Here is an 18837-nt window from a genome sequence, read left to right as displayed (position 1 = left end):
TTGTATTATTTGCAGTTTGAACAGCACTTCTGATGACTCTTTGAAGATGAGAAGAAGAAGGCCTTCCCAGAATAATGACCATGTCTGTTAAACGCCCTGCATGCTCAAGCAAGTAGCTGGATAGCATTTGTCCAACGGAGGGAGGGAAAGTGGCTCCCTGCTATTGATGCAGCAATCATCCTAATCCCCATGCCCGTGACTCATTGATCCAGCTTTTCTGGAAAGCATGTGAGATGGAGCTGTTGAGGGAGAGAAAGAGTCTCTATTCCAAGCTGCAGACTGTCCGTCTTGTGTTCGACTTTAAAAGTCCCACAAAAAAAAAAGAATCCAAGTCAGTGTTTACAATGTGAGAACAAGTCTGCCTCTCTTATCAGCTCTGAAACATGATCCCATATAAGCAGTTCGGCTGGACCAGTATTGAAGCAGAGGATAGGAGTATTTGGAAGACACTTCTGTGAGATCTCCACTTAAATGTAATCTTGGAGTGCTACTGGAGATCAAGGACCCTGTCAACACTGACCTCTGTGTTCATCTGTGAACGTTATTGTTGATCACAGAATTGTACAGCATTATTCTAGATGTATAATTAGCTGTAATAAGAGCGCTTCACTTAAAGGTTTCACTAGCAGCACATCATACACAGAACAGCCTTATGGGATGAAGTGAGCAGTGCAGGCGCACAGGTTGTGACTTTGCCCCCTCTCTCTTCCCTGTCTCTCTTGACGTTGGTTACTGACATTCCTAACAGCTGTTGTCCAACTTATTGTTTTGCCTCTGCTATTCCTGCTGCCCTCTGCCTGCGTAGAATGTCTCTGGAGGTTATGACCATCCTCTGTCGCTGTGAGAATATCGAAACCTCGGAGGGTGTTCCCTTGGATGTGACAGGGGTGGCACAGGTAATACACTAAAAGTTCCCAAAAGCAGTGGCTGGTGCTCAATGCCAAAGACGGACAAAGGAAAATGGTTCCACTAACAAGTTAACAGTGTCTGTGTGCTCTAACCCTCAATTTCTTCTTTCTTCTGCAGTCAAAGGGAGGCAATTGGCTGTCCTTTACTTGGCTTATCCAATATCTGAGCTCTGAGTCACCTCCAGCAACGGGGGTTTTAAACCTGCGTTGCAAACATTTCTGAAAAGGAGAAATGAGGATTTTAATACCAGAGATAAATTATCCTTTCAAAATAAAATTAGCCAGTCATACTTGTGTCCAGACGATTGAGCTCTGGAGCCTCTCATGTTGCTCCGCTGCAAGTGATCTGGCGTCCTTGGGTGAATGGTTTCACTTTGTCTTGTTTTTTTTTGTTTTGTTTTTATTGTTTTGTTTGGTTTCCTCCTTGTGTTCTGTTCCTTCCCCTCATTTGCTTTCCCTGCGAACATGTCAATTTTTATTTTATATTTTTCCACATTCTTCACAGGATAACGCTTGAGATTATGACCCTGCAGCCCAAGTGTGAGGATGTAGAGACAGCGGAGGGTGTAGCTATTACTGTCACTGGGGTGGCTCAGGTAATTCACCACACTTTTCTGGGAATGCCAGTTCAGACTCCCTTAACCCCCGCCCCCCTCTTTCTTTCTCTAGCATGAGCCCAAAACCATGGCAGAGGTAGAACAGGGCTCATGGTACACACACAGGTATTAGGTCAAGTTGTTTTTTGTTTTTTTTTTTTGTTTCTTTTGCAGGAAATGCCCTCATGTGGGTAGAATCACCTAGCTGAACTCACCTGACTAAGTTGCAATCATGTGTTTGCTGTTATTTGTTTAGAATATGTCATGTTTTAGTAATACTTCATAATCTTTGCTTTAATGTTTGAAAGAGAGGAATATTCAACTGCAATTACCAGTGAAATTCAAGACATACAGCTTCTGGGTAAAAAAAGACAGCAGTTTGTTTCACGTACATTTCAAAAGCAGAGTCAAGACGTTGGGTTGGATTTGGTCTCATTTTCACTACATTCATCCCTAATTATAAGAGTTCCAGTACTGTGTTGATAAGTGGAAAAACACACTTTTTAACATTTAAAAAGATTAACATAGAAGCCACAAAGAAATAAAAAGCACGCCACTCCTCGTATGATACTGATGACTCCACTTGCTTCATTGATATTCTGAAGCATGGGGGGGATGAAAGCATGTATAAGCATCCTCACTGTAAGGAACAGTCTTAGTGTTGCTGTGGGTTTTCTACAGCAATGTGTTGGCGGCAGATACAGCCCCTTTAACCAGCTTGAAAAGGTCCTGGTTCAGAGCAGGTTCAACGTATGAACCTTCTGTGTGTTGGTTTTCCTTCACACTGATGAAAGCCTGAGGAATGCAAAAGAGGCTTTAAACTCCACTTCCTCTGCATTGGATGCAAGTGCGTGGTGGATCTAAACCAGCAGAGAGTTGGTGATGGACTTGAACCACTTGTCCAAGCCAAAAGCAGTTTGTAAATTCTTTGCCAAATGCAAAGAAATGCTTTAGATTACTCTCTGGTTGTGTAACATCTCTGTAGGCGTTTCAAGCTAAAAAGGAGGTGAGAGATACCGAATAGCCAGAGCCTTCAGGGTTTGATTGACCGGCTTGAACTGCGCGTCCTCTCCCCCGTAAGTCCCTGATAGCGCTGGTGATCATTAGTAGTGAGAACAACCTTTTAAATAACAACTTGTACTGCAAACAATCCATTCATTGTGATGATCTGCCTGAGGTGGAAAAACAAGAGTTTCCTGTTTCATTAAATCACAAAGTAAGTCTTCATATCACTACATAAAACATTGCCCAAAATGTTTCAAAATAACACTGTGGGAAAACTAATCTAAAGCAGGATATGGCCCAATCATTTGCAATGTATCTATATCTACTTTATATCATAAAAGAATAACTCAAATAAAGCCCCTGCTTGGTGGAAGAGCTGTACATTTGTTTTTTTGGAAACATGTTGCTGTTGTTGGAGGTCTAAATATGTTTATTGAAAAGTAAATTGAAATGCTGGTGGATTTTCTCTGTAAGAATTTCACACTTTTGTCTTTAAACCCATTCCAAATGATGTCCTTTTCATTTCCTTCTTTTCACTGTCTGCATGCCGGTTTCCTTCATCATCACTTCTCTGTTTTGACCGCAGTCATGCCAGTGTTTCTCCCCTCTGTTTTCTTACATGTGTGCTAACAATGAGCCCACTGTCTGTCTGGTTCTAAGCAGCCCCTCTCCCTCTCACATAGTTTACCTCGCAGAGCCCCATCACGGCCCATGTTTGATTGGTTCAACCTAAGCCAAAGGCATTGTGGGATGGCTGTGTCCCCTGGTAACAGGGTTTTACGGGCCTCTTATGTTAGAGACATACAAGCTTAGAATCGAAGGGACACATCCAGCAGAACCTCATTTCAGGAAATGAACGCAACCCCAATTTTGGACACATCTACTTATAAAATAGCTTCTTTTTTTATCCAATTGTATCCTGGTGGAATTAATTATTTTCTATTTATTTTCCATTTAGTATTTTAGTCCACTTTGACATGTGTACACATTTAGCAATAAAAACTCCTTAGAAGAACCAAAGAAATATATTACCTAAAACTTTTTTTCTTGTTTTTTTTACGAGAAAATATCAGTTCAGGAAATAGACCATTTCTTCCCATATTTTCAAGGGCATGTGGGTTGGGAGTATACAGTATAAAGGCCGGTGTTTATATAGGAGATGGGAGGGCGGGACGCAGATCAGATTACATTCAAGTGTCTGTGAAAGTCTCAGCCATGGCATGGCCCCCCCTGCTGTCTGTTTGAGCTGGCCTGTGTGTGTGCGTGTGTGTGTTTGTGGCTGACTTGCGACCTTCTCCGTCTGCAGACAGTGCAACCCTGGAATGACGACCGCACTCCTGACTCTGTGTTTCCCGTGTTCTTGAATGAGTGCATGTTGAAAAACAAAACCATGTGCAGACCTCTCGCCTAAGGACCCAGCTCACTGTCATTATTTTTCTTACAGTTCCTGTGGACTACAGTGTTAGCCCAAACCTTCCTGATCTTTTTTTTTTTATTAGTTCTTTTAAGTGAGCTCTTACATTCACCAACTGCCTGTATTCATGTCTGTGAATGTTACAAATTTCTTTGATTAGTGGAAAGTACCAAGCAGATTTTTCTCCCCCATTCTTTGAAGTTTAAATGATTCTCTACATTTGTTGTGGCAGGGATGTTTTGTGTAGTAAATTGTTTAGTTTCATTTAGTTCAATTATTTCTGAAATGCAGAACGAAATGTAGAATATTTTATTGCATTTAATGTGGTACCAAAGGATGATTTGCATACATGTATGGTACAGTCTTTTCTTTTCATCATAAAAGGAGCAGACTTATAGCCAAATTTAGAAATGTCAAAATGTAAGCCTTTCAGAGGACGTGGTGGGTGCTGCACTCGCCTCTGGAGCCTATTCATTTCTATAAGTTGCCAGAAGCTCTACGTGCAAACCGTCCCTGCGCTAAAAAAATGAAAATAAACGCTCTGCGAAGACACCTCAATGCGTCCAGTTGACCTATTGGTAAGTCCTGCCTTCCTTAGTTATTGTTACTTCCTGTGTGAAAACCTGGTCCCAAGAGACCTTTAGATGGAAAAAGGACCACTTTTAGTCAAGAATCATATATATATATATATATATATATATATATATATATATATATATATATATAATAAAAAGATGGATTCAGTTGCTAATGAGATAAAATTGGAGGTTAAGTTCTGCAGATCAGAGAGGGAGAAGCCTCATCATACTGTAATCAGGAATCCAGATGAAAACATCCAGGATCCACATGGTTCTGTTGATTCTTGATGTTGGATAAACACTGATCAGCACTGCTGAGTAAGATTACATGAATTTACTTAATTTGGTTTCATTTGGAATAAAATCCATGAAATAGATGAGAGTTCAGCATCTTCCAGGGTTATTCTATAAAGCTGAAAGGTACAAATGTCTGAGCTCTCGTCCCTGTGCAGCTGATACTCATCTGCGAGGGCGGTTCTTATCGATGGGTCAACTGCAAAGAATCTGGCAGACAATTGACGAAAATCTGATTTAAAAAAAATAAAAAAATGTTGTCTTGTTGTCAGGTTTAAACAACCTACAACATTCAAAACATAATGCAAAAGAGACAAAAACAAGAGGTTAATTTTTTTACTTGCAAGAACGGACAGAGATGCGTTCAGTTACAATCTCCTATCGCTATCTACCACGCTCCTACCACCCTGCCGACGCCTCTCTTTTTATTTCCTTAAGGTGGTCCCTAGTTACAATACGAGTTGCAGCTCTAAGGGAGAGGGAACACAGATGCAACTCTTCATATTTACACAACTCATTATCTTCAACTTGATACATGTTGCTCGTCCTTGGCTTTGAAACAGCACGGTATATCTTCAACCGGGGGAGCCGTTCTTGTTTTGCACAGATAGCTTTTTATCTGTCTTCTCCTTCCTGGAAAACAATTCTACACAAATTAGTTGTACACACATTGAATAATATTATTTATATGTAAAGGCAATTGGAGTAAATATGAGATTAATTTATGTCCAATTATTCTTGTCTTTCTGACCCAAACAAAGCAAGTTTTGTTAAATCCTATGACAGAAATAACTTTCAACTAGAAATTAATCTTCCACAACTTGGTCTTAATGGAACCAGTAGGAATGTCATTTATTTATTCACAGAGGGGTTTTTTTTTCCCTTCTACTTTCACAGTAAAATCTTATTTCCCTACACCTGACAAAGGGTCAGTGTACACTGCAACTCCTCCTCCTCTTCCTTATCAATACATCCAAAGCAAAAGCCTTTTGCCTTCAGGTTGAAATATGCATTGTGCATCCAAGTCTGCATCTTTCAAAAACTCGTTAATGTCTGCTACGCACTACCTGCAAACCTTGCACATGATTCGCGGCCAACCACAGCACCAAGTGCAAGGCATACCACGTCCTGTCTGAAAGGCCAAATCTCAGTGTTGTAAAAGAGGCTTAAGCTCCACACATGCAAAAACTGTTTGTGTTGCTTAAAGGATGTTGTTGACAGGAATATGGAAAATGTAAGCAATCACATTGTCGGTGAGAGAATTCCTAAAATCCCCCACCCACATGCATGTGTTGTTAGTAAAGCTATTATATTGTTCTGATTCTGAAAGTATGAATCCTGTACGAATGAGCGCATTATGCCATTTCAGGAATGGACAAAAGTTTGTATCTCCCTTTTACATCAAGCAGAGTGACTTCATACATTTGGATTACGGTGGGGATCAGTGACTTAAAAAAAACACAAAGATTTACAAATCCATATCAGAAATATACTATATTCTTGTAACATTTCTTTAAATACTATTGCCCATTCAGTATGTTTTTGGAAAGTATTTTTCTGAAGCGTCAGTGTTTTAACAAAGTGATGATTGTGTCATTGTGTTGGGTGATGGCACAAAAGCAAATATGTGTTGTGCTTTCATGTGTGCCACACCCGTGTCTGTGAATGTGTGTTCAGCTGACGATCTGTGTCCGTGCTGGCACTAGGTGAAGGTGATGACCGAAAATGAGCTGCTGGGTTATGCCTGTGAACAGTTCCTGGGGAAGTCAGTGACCGAAATCAAGAGCGTCATCTTGCAGACCCTGGAGGGTCACCTGCGTGCCATCCTCGGTGGGTAGATTTACAAAACTGCATGGCTACTGTTTTAGTTCAGTTCAATTAATTTGTGTAGCCTCAATTCACAACACGCCACCTCAGGGCTCTTTACACACAAAGCAAACAGGTTCACTATGGTCATTAAATCCATAAAAACCCAACTATATTCTACTTCAATCCAGTTTTTTAAGTCTTGGGAGAGAAAAAAGTCCATGTTAATAGGATGATGGCTCCAGCAGGACCAGGTGCAGCTAGCCAGGCCATCTGCCTGGACTGGTTTGGGCGATGGGAGGCCAAAACACAAAAACGTGAGGCTAGAGATGGTTGCTATGAGACAGAAAAAGGAAAAAACCCAAAGTTAATGATTATAGTGGCATAGATAAACATGGAGCCCATTGCAGAAGCCCATTGCACCACGGCAGGCCCTCTGGGAGTTGAGGCCCTAAAGCACAGTAAATAAAGTGGCGGCTCAGCTTTATCATAAAGGGAGGGCCTGGCTACTGATGTCTGCCATTTAACCTCTGGAGACCGGAGTAAGCCTTCTGTCTGAGCGCGATGTGCTCTGCTGGAGATTATGTGGAACTGTGGTCTTTACGATACGATGAACCTCGAGCTGTAAAAGCTTAATGTGTCAGAATATGAACTCTGGTGGTTTTTCTCTCCAGAAGTCCTGCTTACATTTACACTTAGGACAAACGGATAAAGGCCTGCATTAGTGTAATCTTGAAGTAAAAAAATGAAAGGATTAGTTGCCTTATATTTATACTGTTAAAAGAATGCTTCCATATTAATTTGGATTGTTGCAGTGCTCTCTTTATAATTGTCTATTTATATATATTTAGTTTCACATTTGCTAGTGAATATTGCAACATGAAAGCACCATTCTCTGTAAAGTCAACTCCAATTTTCTCCAAATGGACAGAAGGACAACAACTCAGCTTCTTTCCAACCTCTTCCAACTTTATTTTTCCAACTTTTCAAATCAATTTGTTGGTCTTTGTTGGGGGTCTTCGAATAGTAGCGTAGTTAGGTTGTTAACCTTAAAACAAGGAAACATATGATTAACAACATTGTCAAAATAAACAATTTTTTAAACAAAAAAGTCCTGTTTCAGTAGTTATATTTTTAAACATTTCTAAACAAATAATGTCTCTTAAATAAACAATTTGGTTTTAAACAAAGTATTTTTAAACAAACCCTTCAACAATTATTTTTAGAGTATTTAAGTATTTAAACAAATGTCATTTTGAACAAACTAACTGTTTTAAACAATTACATTTTAAATGGTCAAATTAAATTACAATAAACCATCTTTTAATTAAAGTGCCTTCAAAACACATTAAACAAAGTGTCCTTTAAACAATAATTTTAAATAAGTTTTAACACTAAAGTTTTTTCTTTAAATTACTTTTACTATGAAAGGTAGACACTTTTAAATTAAAGTCATACTAATCATTTACCAAAGTCAGTTTGAAATTATTAACCATATTTTAAATTAAAGCCATTCTATCCAAAATCATCATTAATTAAATTCAGTTGAAATTAAAGTTAATTAAAGTATTACACCAGGATACATTTATCCTCCAATGCCTGTTTATACAGATTGTAAATGTAACTAGAGGAAATAAAAAGCACCAACTGTCGTCTCAAACTTTCAGGCACCCTCACTGTTGAACAGATTTACCAAGACCGAGACAGGTTTGCCAGTCTGGTGCGAGAGGTGGCAGCGCCCGATGTTGGACGCATGGGCATCGAGATCCTCAGCTTCACCATCAAAGTATGCAGAACAAAGTTTCATTCATGCTGCCTGTTTTTTTGGTTTTCCCTGTAGCTACTTGTAGTTTGAATATTTTATTACTGACATCATTTTTGTTTTTTTCACCAATAGGATGTTTACGATAAAGTGGAGTACCTGAGTTCACTGGGTAAAACTCAGACGGCTGCGGTACAGAGGGATGCCGACATTGGAGTGGCAGAGGCAGAGAGAGATGCTGGTATCAGGGTAAGAGAAGGAACACCAGGAGCTAAAAACAGCACAGTTGTTGTTCGGTTACTAATTTATTTATCCTTTATTTATTCAGGAAAGTCCCATTGAGATACAATATCTCTTCTGCCAGGGAGTCCTGGTCAAGATAGCAGCAAAAAAATAAATTCAGTTTCATATAAAAGAAAATACATACATGGACAAGTAACTTTACAAAAAATAAAAAAAATATCAAAACAAAAAAACAAACATAAAACATACAAGGATCAGAAAGCTAAAAAGAATTCATGACAAGAATGACACTTGATTAAAAACAATGACATTGTTCTGTAAAAACTGATTTTAACATGTGTTTGAACATGTTAAGAGAGGGTAAATATTTAAGGTTGAGTTTGTGTTGTAGCTCATTCCAAGCTTGCGGTGCATAAAAGGAAAAGGCTGATTTACCCAACTCTGTTCGAGTGCTTGGGACCACTAATAACTATCACCCTCATAAGGAAGCAGGCAGTTCTAATCCATCTCCATCATTATTTTTCCTTTTTCTTCTTCAGGAAGCTGAGTGTAAGAAGGAAATGATGGATGTTAAGTTCCTCGCAGACACAAAAATGGCTGACTCCAAACGTGAGCTGGAAATGCAGAAAGCCTCCTTCAACCAAGAAGTGAACACAAAGGTATCAGACTGAATCCCACTGGACCTCATATACTGTGTCTTCCAAATAAATATGAAAAATTAATTTAAAAAAAACAAACCCAAAACACTTCTCCCAGAAAGCAGAGGCTCAACTGGCGTACGAGCTGCAGGCGGCCAAAGAGCAGCAGAAGATCCGGCTGGAGGAGATTGAAATCGAGGTGGTGCAAAGGAAAAAACAGATCACAATTGAAGAGAAGGAGATCGATCGAACTGAAAAGGAGCTCATTGCAACTGTGAAGCGTCCTGCGGAGGCGGAGGCCTACAAGATGCAGCAGCTGGCTGAGGGGCATAAGTGAGTCCTTAAAAATCACACAAATACCTCTTGCTTTTGCTTTATTTGAAGTTGCTTACTTCACCTTTTTCACAATTCCTAAAATAGATGCAAATATTCAGCAAAAGTCAGACGTAGATATAATATGGCATAATAACTGAAGCTGTTAATTGGTTCAGAGATCCTGCTTGAATGAAATAACACTTCAGTAATGAAGCCTGAGAGCCGACCACACCTTCAGTATCATAGTAGACTTTTTATTTCAACACTCATATGGAGATGAGTAAAAAAATATTTATGACCAATAAAATGACGCGACAGGCAGGAATTGAGAGGAAAAAATGCATATGAGAACCACATTTTTGGTAAGACGGTAAAGCATCGTTGCTGATTCATTTATATGGGTGCATGTCTGGACGAGCCCATAAAGATTCAGATTCCTTTTATTTATCATTTTCATTGTGCATACAGAATATCAATCTTTACCACAAAGTGCAAAACATGATAAAACCTGGAGATAAAATGAGCAGAATAAAAATGAATGAATACAAATAGCCATACTCCCACATCACAGCCCAGTCCGGTTGTACACTGTCAGGGTCAGGGTCTGTGGGGGCGAGTATCGGCTTGTATTTATGGAGCTGGCACACAGTGTTAATAAACCTGACAGCCTGTGGGAAGATACAAAAGATGTTGGGAAGATTAACTCCACCATCAACATTCAGAACACTTTAAAATCAAATTTAAAGTCTTCTAATGTGAAGATAGTTTAAATCTTTTAAACTCTCTGGTGTAGGGCTGGGCGATTTTGGACAAAAATAAAATCCCGATTTTTTTTTTTTCCTGTAAACCCGATTTTTGATTTCGATTTTTTTGGTAAAACTACAAAAGACAATGGAATAAATTGTTTCAAATATTGTATCTTTATTTTTAAAGAAAAATAGCAAACACATTTCCCTATTGGGAATGAAGTGCAATTGAAAGATACTGTAAATCCTCCTTGAGTTTAGTAAAGGGACAACATTTACAATTTTCTTGACCAAACAAAGTAAAAAATCGATTTTCCAATTTTCCTTTTTTTAACATCGTCTTGATTAATAAATCCGATTTAGATTTAAAATCTATTAATCGCACAGCCCTACTCTGGTGTTTAAGAAGTGTTATAACACCAGGCCGTAAGAATCACAGCAGCAAGATGATTACACCATCATACCAGCTGGAGACTTTAATATATAACAGATTACTGTTTATCATAAATGTGTCTTGAGATTTCAGGAAATGACTATAATGAACATGTTTTGCAGAAATGTATGACTACCTTGGATGTCTCTTGTACCTTCCTCCAGGATAAAGAAGGTGCTAACGGCACAGGCCGAGGCGGAGAAGATCCGCTGCATCGGTGAGGCAGAGGCTTCCTCTATTGAAGCTGTGGGGAAAGCAGAGGCTGAGAAGATGAGGCTGAAGGCCGAGTCCTACCACATGTACGGCGATGCTGCCAAGACCGCTCTCGTCCTGGAAGCTCTTCCCAAGGTCTGTGCCTCACGTTACTCAGCCCTGGCTTTGAAAACATGAACATAATGGTATTTAGACGGTGTCCTTCTTTTCATGCAGCTTCTTTCTTGTTCATGCGTTTAAGTGTAGTGGAAGAAGGCATCACGGTCACTTGGCATTATTAAAACTGCATCTCGTAGAACTTGAGCCCGAGGAGCTGAAGCCACTTTCATCTTGATGTGCAACTAAAACAACTACTGTCATTAGTTAGTTAGCAGACGTTTTTATCCAAAGCAACTTACATCTGAGAGAACAAACGCATGCAATAACCCTGCGTTCACACTGAAAGCGTCACGCGCGTTATAGGTGGCCGGATGCCATTCATTGTCTATGAAAACACGCGTCGAGAAGCAGCGGGAGCGGCGGGAGCAGGGCGTCAATTTGAAGTTGAAAAATCTGAACTTTATGCAAATGAGCAGCGGCGACGCCGAGGCGTCGTCCAATCACACACCAGGATTCCCGAAGCGAGAACCCTCAATGCAGATTGTACTTTCATGTAAACCAAACGTACACTCATTCACATGCGTACAGGAGCAGAGCTGTGCACTAACACACTTATTTTATCAGGAATTAATATATTTCATCCAGAAAAATGACATTTTAGCTGATTTGACTGCCGTTTTTACCTGAACTGATCATGTGAAACACGTACCTGATGGGTGAGGAGCTGGATGGTCCGAACTATTTTATTTGCTACATTGATCCAACGCAAAATAATTAAAAACCGTGCTTATTAATCACAAAACACAGGTTAAACATCATGACCAAATCCGCTCCGACCCGGTGTGTGATCAGCGCAGACAGACTGCAGCTTTGCCTGAATTATGGTTCTGCATTAAATCGACGGCGTACGGACGCGGTGTGGTGTGCGTCGCCGCGTACCCTACGCCGTCGGTTCTGCGTTGGTGTGACGCGGAACCATAAATCAGCCTTCACCGGGAGCAAGGGCTCTGGCAGTTTATTGTTTATTGTTTATTAAGATCCCCATTAGCTGTCACCCATGGTAACAGCTAGTCTTCCTGGGGTCTACACATAAAATACATATAAATGTAAAATAAAATTCGTACATTACTACGTGAATAGAGCTAAACTGAATGAGCTTGGACTTTACTAAGCACTCCAAAATCCCGACCCACCCATCCACCTCCCACCACACAACCCCATCCTACTCCGTACATGCACAAAACATTGAAAATAAAATCAAAATAAAACAATGTCAGATGTTACAAGAACACTGTTCTAAAAATATCACTAGAACATGTTTAGAAGTCAAGACAGATTAAAATTAAACATGGTATCCATGAGATCAAAACAAAACGAGAATTCTACATGTTATGAAATCAAAACTCTAGTAAAAACCTAACTGACTGCTAATTGTTACTTTAATGGTATTCAGCCAACATACTTTTTTTAAGATGTTTTTTAAAAACCATTACAGAAGTAGTGTGTCTTAAGCAATCTGGCAACTTATTCCATAAAGAAATAGAACGATATAGAACAGTTTTTTGCATAGAGCATGATCTTGCAGCTCGTAGTACAAAAATACCCATGGTTACCTGCCTTGTGTAATGATCATGAACTTCGTCAGCGTGGCACATCTTAGAATATAAACATCGGGGCTTAGATGTAATACACATTTTACGAAAGAAAATGAGCTGATTGGATGACAGCCTGTCTTCTACTTTCAACCAGTTGAGCTTGTTGTGCATTTTATTAACATTGGCTCTGAACGGACAGCCAAGGACCATACGTGCAGATCTGTTTTGCACAAGCTGAAGTTTATGAATATCTTTCCTAGCAGCGCATGACCAGACCATAGAGCAATAGTCCAGGTGAGATAGTACCAAAGAGTTAGTAATCTGCCTCATAGAATGAACATTCAAAAAGTGGGAACAGCGCTTGATCACAGACACGGCTCTGCCCATTTTAACCACTAAGTTATCAATATGTGTGGTCCAAGACAGTTTTTGATCTAGTGTTAGGCCCAAAAGTTTTACGTTGTTGACTTGTTCTAATGCAATACCTCTCAATGAGAGAGATAATTGTAACTTTTTGCTCAAAGAGTGACTAGAACCAAAGACTATGCATTTAGTTTTAAGTACATTTAACACTAACTTGTTTTTATCTATCCATTCAGACACCAAATCAAGATTACACTGTAAAGCACTGTTAGGGTTGATGTTGATCCGTGGACCAAACTTGTTAAGGAGCATCAAACTCACTCTTATCTACGCGGAAATAACGCTAAAATATAAAGAAGGCGTCCCAAAGTTTGATCTATGGTGAAATAGGAAACTGAAGATGTGTAGGCTATATGTGTAGGGTATATACACTGTTCCCTCCACTTCTGCAGCGCAGCTTCAAGCCCCGCCCACTGCAGGCGTTGACAGTACATGCCACTTTCAGTGTGAATGCTCCAAACAGCGAGATGCTGGCGTTGGGAGATTTTTGACGCCTTCAGTGTGAACGCAGGGTTAGGATTCGAAGATGGTTCATCTTGGTTGCCATTCTGGGGCTTGAACCTGGGTCCTCCAGATGTGGGATCTTTTGGAGATGCTGCATGATCTTGGGAGGAATGAAGGCGTCATTCATGTTGTAGGCAGAGTGAGAGGAAGCGCAGGTATATCCAGCATATTTGTGTATAAAGCAGCAGTCTGTGCTCGGCCTAGAAAACATGCCCTAATCAGCTCGCTCATCTCCCAGCCGTCCCTGCTCACCAACATCAGTACAGTTTCCTTCACTGACTACAAGCCAAGGCTCGGTGCTCTGGGAGTGTCTCAGCAACACAGCAGACCTTTCTCACACAGCACACGTGTAATCAATGACGACAATAACATTTCCATTCTATACTATGTTTAAAAAAAACAGCTGTTGCTGCTCATATTTTGATTTACTGAAGGTGAATATATTTAATGTTTTTAAACCAGCAATCTTCAAAAATGCATGTGGCATGTTTCCAGGTGGATCATCAAGAACGAAACTACTTGTTTCATAGGTGATACTGGTCCTGGTTCTGTCCCTTTAAGAGTAGAGCTGTCCCTGGTCTCTCCGATCAGTCCGACACCACAACACGACTCTGCCGCCAGTGTTTTGTGTCGTAAATGTAGGTTGTTGGAACAAGTTCTTCATCTTTAAAACAAACATGCTACTGTCTTTTTTCTCTTGAATATACAGATTGCTGGTAAGGTGGCTGCACCTCTGGCCAAGACTAATGAGATCGTCATCTTGAGTGGAGAAGGCAGCCGCGTGACCGGAGAAATTAACCGCCTGCTAGCGGAGCTTCCTGTCTCCGTCAACGCGCTCACCGGGGTGGATCTGACCAAGGTGAGGGCGGCGCTGCCCCGAGGCCAAACCGCTGATCAGGGGCCCCTTGTGTGTGTGTGGTGTTTGTTTTATATCTTTGTGATCAGTTGTAGACCGGGTTTATAATTACTGTAAGATTTGAGTGTTTTTGACCATTTGATACTTTCTTTTGAAATTCAAAATGATTGACCCTATTAGATAAATCCCTATATTTGATAAATCTTTGCGTTTAGCCACCTGTGAGGCAATACCCCCCTTAGGACAAAACAAGCATCGATGCTTTGCAACAGTTGCATTCATTTTTCCGGATTATTTGGTTACAGATATAATTTCTATCGCCCCGTTCACACTGGGTTATCTGGGGACCTGTGGTAATTGTGTAATAATAATGAAGGAACATTTTAATCCAGTGTGAGCGCACTATATCTGTGATTTGTGAACCACAAATTATCGACCCGAGGTCACAAGATAATTTTAAATGTGTGCCGATGCACATGTCTGTAATTCAGTGACGTACGGGAAGAATCTATTTAAAGAATTTCCTCTCCTCACCTTTTCTGCCTCTTTCCTGATGTAATTTTGGCAGATGTGGCAGATAGTGTGATATTATGTTACACTGTTAGCCTATAGTTATCTAATCATTGTAAAAACATATATGAATTAATCAACATTGCTGATGACATGCATGACTGCATCACGCAGGAAGAAATGTTTATCTCTCATGAAGCACAGAGTTTCTCTGGAAGCACAAAACATTTACATTTCAGCAGACACTCGCGATTCGTACATATGTGGATAATTGGCAAGTTAAAGGAATAATGCTTCTATTTTTTTTATTTATTTTTGGAAAAAAATGTATTTTATTGGAAAGACACAAAATACCAAACAATACTGTACGTTTGCTCTATTGTTACAGTTTTTAATGCTTTTTTTTTTTTGAAATTCTCTTTTTATTTAGAACAGCAGTATTCCATCTTACACATTTATGCATTCAATCTTTAAACTTAAATGATTCTGTCCCTACTGTCCTCCAGGCATTTTTTATGAACAGTAATTGAAAACACTAACAGAAAGATCAAAAAATAAAAATAAAAAATAAAGAAAATAAAAATAAAAACCAGGGAGCGCACCCATGTTTACAGTCATTACATCACATATAAAAATAGTTCACATGAAATCGGATGTGATTGGTTTCACATACTCAGTCCATTTGGACCAGATCTTATAAAAGTTTTCTTTCTCAACCTTGAGGGAGGAAGAGATCTTCTCCATAACATAGATCTCGTAGATGATCCCAATCCAGTCGTCGATAGTGGGGGGTTCTACTTTCAACCATTTCCTTGTAAGACATTTCTTACTGGCTGCCAACAGTATAGTCAGCAGTTTTTTGTCTTTTCCATTCCACGTTTCGAACATTATGTCTCCCAAAAATGCTTCTATATTTTTAATATGCAACCAAGATGCAACGATCAGCCTTTAAAAGACTCTCTGTTGCTCAGACGAGGTAATCGGTGTGTGTTCTGGTCCCACAGATCCCTCTGCTCCAGAAGATGATCAGCCCACAGTGCCAAACAGCCATGTGATGAACCAGGCGTGGCAGTCTTTAACCGTGCATCTGCCTCAAGCATGAAAACCGATTTTTCAGCCGGAGACCCCTTATGCAACTGCCTTTGACCAGAAACACTTGACACCAACAGAGAACAGTTTGTTTGTTGTTTTTTTTTTTAATCTTTTAAAGATGTTTTTAATTTTCTAAAGGAAAAAAATGGGGCCAGACTCTTATGTATCCATTGTGTTTAGTTCCACTTTTTGATCTGCACTAGTTATCTAAAACTCTTATACGGCGATGTAGTTTAGTTCAAAGCAGCGCTGGATATTGGAGAGACAGCTCAGTGTTGTGGGTTCTAGGAAGAATCCACACATGTACAGTCTGAGGACTGTTCCTCTCGGGAGCAGTGGAAGTTTCTGCCCGGAGTCGGGAGCATCTCTCCGTTTTCGTGTGCTGTGACACGAGATCGCCGCTCTGAACGGTGCAGCGTGTCAGTTTCACTGCTCGTAGCTCTTTTAGAAGTAACTTCTGCTTTCAGACTCCATATGTTCAGTTTGATGGATTTCTAGCTCAGATGGTTCCTGTTAGATCTCAGCGGGATTGTAAAATTTAGATTATATCAAAATAGAAGATATATTTGAATCATTTGTACGATGATCCTTACCTCGCAGCAGATTATAACATGAGCTGTCTTCTCGTTCTGATGTGCAGTGCCTGTTCACCACTCAAGTGCCCAAACCTCAGGGTTCAGGTTTGGCTTTAGTTAGATTTACGTATCGAATATATCACTATGTTAAAGATGGATGTTTAACAATTATTCTCATGATATTTGCTCATACTAACACTAGTGTTTACTCTTCTGTCACGTGTTTGGACCCATACATGTTGTGAAGCAAACATAAAGCCATACACAGCCTTAAGAGAGCCTGGATACCTGCCAGGGCTGCTGAAACAATCTTTTCTTTTTAAATGTACCTCCAGTAGCACTAGTTAGACTGTCAGGATCTGAGTTTGCAATAGTTTTTCCCCGCGCATCATTCCTCCAGCTCCTAACTTCTTTTCACAAGTGAATTGAGTTTTTGTTCAAATTTTTGACCCGTTCTCTTTTGAATGTCGTTGGTATGTTGTAACTTGGGAGTAGCCCCACATCGAATCCCTGGTAGCAGAAAACGCCCCGGTGCTCTCGCCTCCACGGGCTCGTGTCGCCGTCTCCCATTCCACGATGACGAAGCAGAAATATAAGGTGGCGTTCAGTTTCAAGTTGGAAAACAAGCATGTGATGAGTTTGAGACGTGGAGGGTGTGTGTGGGCAGAGAAGCTGGACCAGCGACCTTTTATCTGCAACTTAAAAGAAAATATGAATTATAAACTGTTACAAAGTGAAGAAAACTAGAACAAGTGAAGTCTAAGCTTTTTCTTGGTGTTTTTACTGGTTCTATCATATTCTGCTCGTCATAGTATAATGTAACATTACAACTGGTTTTAAAAGGTTTTAAAACTAACTAAACTTTTTTCCTTTTAAGTAGAATTTTAGCACTGGTTACAAGTTCATACACAGCATTTATTTCAAAGGAAAACCATTGTCACTGTTTCTAAAGTGACGTCACACGTTTCGGCCTCTAGAGGGCAGAGTTTTAACAGGTATAAGACTTCACTGAATAATTTGTTTCTACGTCAGGCAAATCCAAACTTCATATTTGATGGCACGTATATCACCCTCTGTGTTGTTGTTCCACCTTACCGACCAGCTTACTGTGAACTGTTGGCATGTTTCGTTTGATTTTATTTTTCTAAAACCAATGTTTATGCCTGTGATAATATTTTGAGTAATCTTCAACCACTTTTCAGAGTCTGTGAATGTGTATTGCTACATTTCGGCAGTGAGTTATAACCATCACGCCTCCTTCTCTCTCCTGTGAAATAAACTGCCGTGTTTAAACGCCTCTGTCCCTCCCAGCTTGTAGAAGAATACCACGGATGTGATGTTTCATTTCAAGTGGCCAGTGATTTTCACATGCGATTAGACACATTTGTCGTTCAAAGATCACCTGATCATCCGCTCTGATGTCGTGTTATTCATGAGGGGATCTTTTTCTGCTTCACTTCATAGTGCAGTCCTGCTCCTTCTTCTGGCTGTTGACTTTTTAACCTTAAAAAAATTAACTTGACACAAAACAATAACATCTTGTCACCAAAAACATCCTTCTAAAGCATTTCTGGTCAGAAGTGAAGTCTCATCTCCATTTTAACAGCTGTTACCGAAGTGTCACGTAAGAGTTTTATGTCTTAGGTCTTTTCTCTTTTTTTTTTTTTTATCAGTCACCTGAATAAAAGTCAATCTCATTCAAGATATAAACGATACCTTTTTTAGGTAATCAATGTGTTTACAATGTGTAATTTGACTGAACAAAATAATCGCCAACTTTGTAACGCTCCTGTACTTTAGGAAATAGATTGTGTCAGTGCCTTTGTTAAAATCAGGTCATCAGGCTTAGAAGTATTAGTGGCATTTACTGATGTGTAGATTATATGAACTTCATCTATTTTCTTTTCAACTGTAAACAATGATATATATAAAATAATATAACAGGAGATGCTTTTGTCTTTGGCCGTTACATTTGTGCCAAAGAAAATACACAAAACCTGCATTTTGCAGGGTCTGATCAGAATAGTGTTGACTTCTAAATCACCAAACATTACAGACCTTTGCCTTAACTCTCATGTGAAACGTGTCCGTCTATTGTGCACCAAAAGGAAAAGTCAAAATCTATTATATGTAACTGAGCTTAGGAGAAGTGATCCAGCGTGACTATGTAGGCATGTGTTCATGTTATCCTGTCTTGTGTGCCACCTCTAATAAACGATGTATCTCACTTTC

General features: G+C 39.7%; 1 protein-coding gene across 2 annotated transcripts in view; it reads left to right on the top strand.

The window, feature by feature from the left end:
• The window catches only part of LOC133459808 (flotillin-2a), a 29738-nt gene extending 10901 nt beyond the window's left edge, over positions 1-18837 (top strand). Inside the window, exons 3-11 of one of the 2 annotated variants that reach the window (XM_061740108.1) lie at positions 806-896; positions 6502-6625; positions 8269-8387; positions 8499-8612; positions 9146-9265; positions 9363-9577; positions 10903-11086; positions 14282-14431; positions 15943-18837. In XM_061740108.1, coding sequence (XP_061596092.1) covers positions 806-896; positions 6502-6625; positions 8269-8387; positions 8499-8612; positions 9146-9265; positions 9363-9577; positions 10903-11086; positions 14282-14431; positions 15943-15993 — 1168 coding nt within the window. In that variant the 3' untranslated portion in view covers positions 15994-18837. Of the gene's footprint in view, positions 1-805; positions 897-1413; positions 1505-6501; positions 6626-8268; positions 8388-8498; positions 8613-9145; positions 9266-9362; positions 9578-10902; positions 11087-14281; positions 14432-15942 lie in introns of both variants that reach the window. The other variant, XM_061740107.1, reaches the window with a different exon arrangement.

Source organism: Cololabis saira, chromosome 14 (assembly GCF_033807715.1).
Source record: "Cololabis saira isolate AMF1-May2022 chromosome 14, fColSai1.1, whole genome shotgun sequence".
Taxonomy (NCBI): Eukaryota; Metazoa; Chordata; class Actinopteri; order Beloniformes; family Belonidae; genus Cololabis; species Cololabis saira.
The sequence above is the reverse complement of the archived record's forward strand: the minus strand, read 5'-3'. Positions and strand labels throughout refer to the sequence as shown.